Source organism: Perkinsus marinus (genome assembly GCF_000006405.1).
Source record: "Perkinsus marinus ATCC 50983 genomic scaffold scf_1104296969572, whole genome shotgun sequence".
Taxonomy (NCBI): Eukaryota; Perkinsozoa; order Perkinsida; family Perkinsidae; genus Perkinsus; species Perkinsus marinus.
Window position 1 is genome coordinate 1 of NW_003202781.1, and position 1,869 is coordinate 1,869.

Consider the following 1,869-nt stretch of genomic DNA (forward strand, 5'->3'; position numbering starts at 1 on the left):
TGCGAGAGGTCCCGAGTTCGATCCCTGGAGGATCCGCTTTCTGATCCACAGGTTCTTCAATGAGGACATGCGTCCTATTCCCTGCGCCTCCGCCATTCGTAGGATGACCCTCCTTTCACGCGTAATGGAAATGAATCCATTTCCTAGTGGCTGAAACTCTCCCGTCTCAGGGAGCAATGCATCGCGGCCTTACTAAACGAGCAGTACTTCAGGAGAAGGGAGTGGCTGACAGCCTCGATCAAGTGAGGTCATCTTGCTATGACGTTTGATCTTCGAATGTCCCTTTCCCTGTTCGGGCTAGTTATCTTCTTCGCCGTCGCCGGTCAAGTGGCTTTGACAGCTGTTTTGTATGCCTGCTTTGTAGATACTGGGAGACTTTGACAGTGCTGTGAAGCAACACGGTGTGAAGGCTGAGTGCCTCATGCTGGGTAACATCAAGAAGGATTTCGTGGAGGAGGTGGGACTGCTTTCGACGATCCTCTTTTCGCTATCGTTAGTGGTGTTAGATAGAAAGCATGGTGGAGGCTGAGATGAAGGCACACTCAATCCAGCATCTGAAAGTAAGCCACGTTTTGATTGGGTCGAGGCTGTTGTGCAAAAGGGGAGCAGCTGTAGAAGAGGTTGTCGTAGTGGAATTATTCACACCTTCATTTAGGCCAGCGAATTCCCTCGTCTCCAATGTTTGGAGATTCCGTTGGGTCACACAGTGTACCTTGAAGAGACCCAGGACCCCACAGAACAAAACAGTGTGGTGAGTAAAGGAACAAGACGATCGATCGGAGTTCATCGTCGTTCAGCTGGAGACATATTTCCAGTGCTCTTCGAATAACATTCGGGAACGAGTTCTGCTGGACCTGTTGGAGTCTGTCATGGAGGAGCCACTCTTCGATACACTACGGACGAAGCAACAACTCGGATACAGTGTTTTCTGTGGCGTTAGGCTCACTGGAGGGGTCGGCTGGTTTGGAAGGCTCCTGTTGATAATAGGTCTACCCGTCAGGTCCTCGGCTACGTGGTGGTCGTGCAGTCGGCAGTTGCAGGCCCGGCAACTCTGTGGGAGAGAGTTGATGAGTTCTTGCGGGACTTCAGGTTAGCAGTCGGATTGAAAGAGTTTATTTCATCGTAGAGTTTAGGAAGTCGGTATTGGTGGACATGAGCGAGGAAACCTTCGCCTCACATGTTGTGTCCTTGGCACGGAGTAAGTTGGAGCCGCCACGCACCTTGACGGAAGAGGCCACGACTATGTGGTGTGAGGTACGGCAACCGTGCTGAAGTGTGGTGACACCAGGGATTGATGTCTCACCCGTAGGTCCAGGAGAGTCGATACAACTGGAACGGTTGCATCGAGGAGACCAAGGAGCTCGCTGGCATGAAGAAGCAGGACTTGATCGACTTGTATGACGAGTAAGGCCACTCAGAGATTCGAGTGGTAGTGTTGAAATACGATTGTTAGGTTCTTCTCGGAGGAGAATCGCAGGAGAATATTCAGCGTAGCGCTCGTCGGCTCAGGCTCTAAATACAGTTATGATGCTGAAAAGAAGAGCTTCCAGTAAGATTGATCGTAGAGTGTGATAGCAGCGATGCAGATGCCTCATTCAGGTCCATGAAGGGCGTTGCCTTGGCTGACTCCGTTCAAGAGTTTAGAGCCAGCTCCCATTATCTTGAGAACCCTAGCTATCGAGGACAGTGAATCGGAAAGGGTTAGTTTCTGTGTTACCGGAACCTGTCGATGATAATAAAAGTTCTCTGAGATGATTTTTCTTGGTGTTCATGGTGGCAGTGGATGGTGGCATATATAAGTCATTCCTGGATCATTGTATAATGCTTATTGAGCAAGCGGCGGGTAGCGATCCGGACGCTGCTGCGGAA

General features: G+C 50.5%; 1 protein-coding gene across 1 annotated transcript; it reads left to right on the forward strand.

The window, feature by feature from the left end:
- Positions 1 to 176: 176 nt before the first annotated feature.
- Positions 177 to 1,722, forward strand: Pmar_PMAR008314 (conserved hypothetical protein; the record flags this gene model as incomplete). Its single annotated transcript, XM_002767907.1, has 10 exons — positions 177 to 242; positions 365 to 457; positions 507 to 560; positions 656 to 751; positions 798 to 953; positions 1,001 to 1,089; positions 1,134 to 1,254; positions 1,310 to 1,404; positions 1,454 to 1,549; positions 1,600 to 1,722. 10 exons carry the CDS (start codon positions 177 to 179, stop codon positions 1,688 to 1,690), a joined length of 957 nt encoding a protein of 318 aa, XP_002767953.1. The 3' UTR covers positions 1,691 to 1,722.
- Between the last annotated feature and the right edge of the window lie 147 nt (positions 1,723 to 1,869).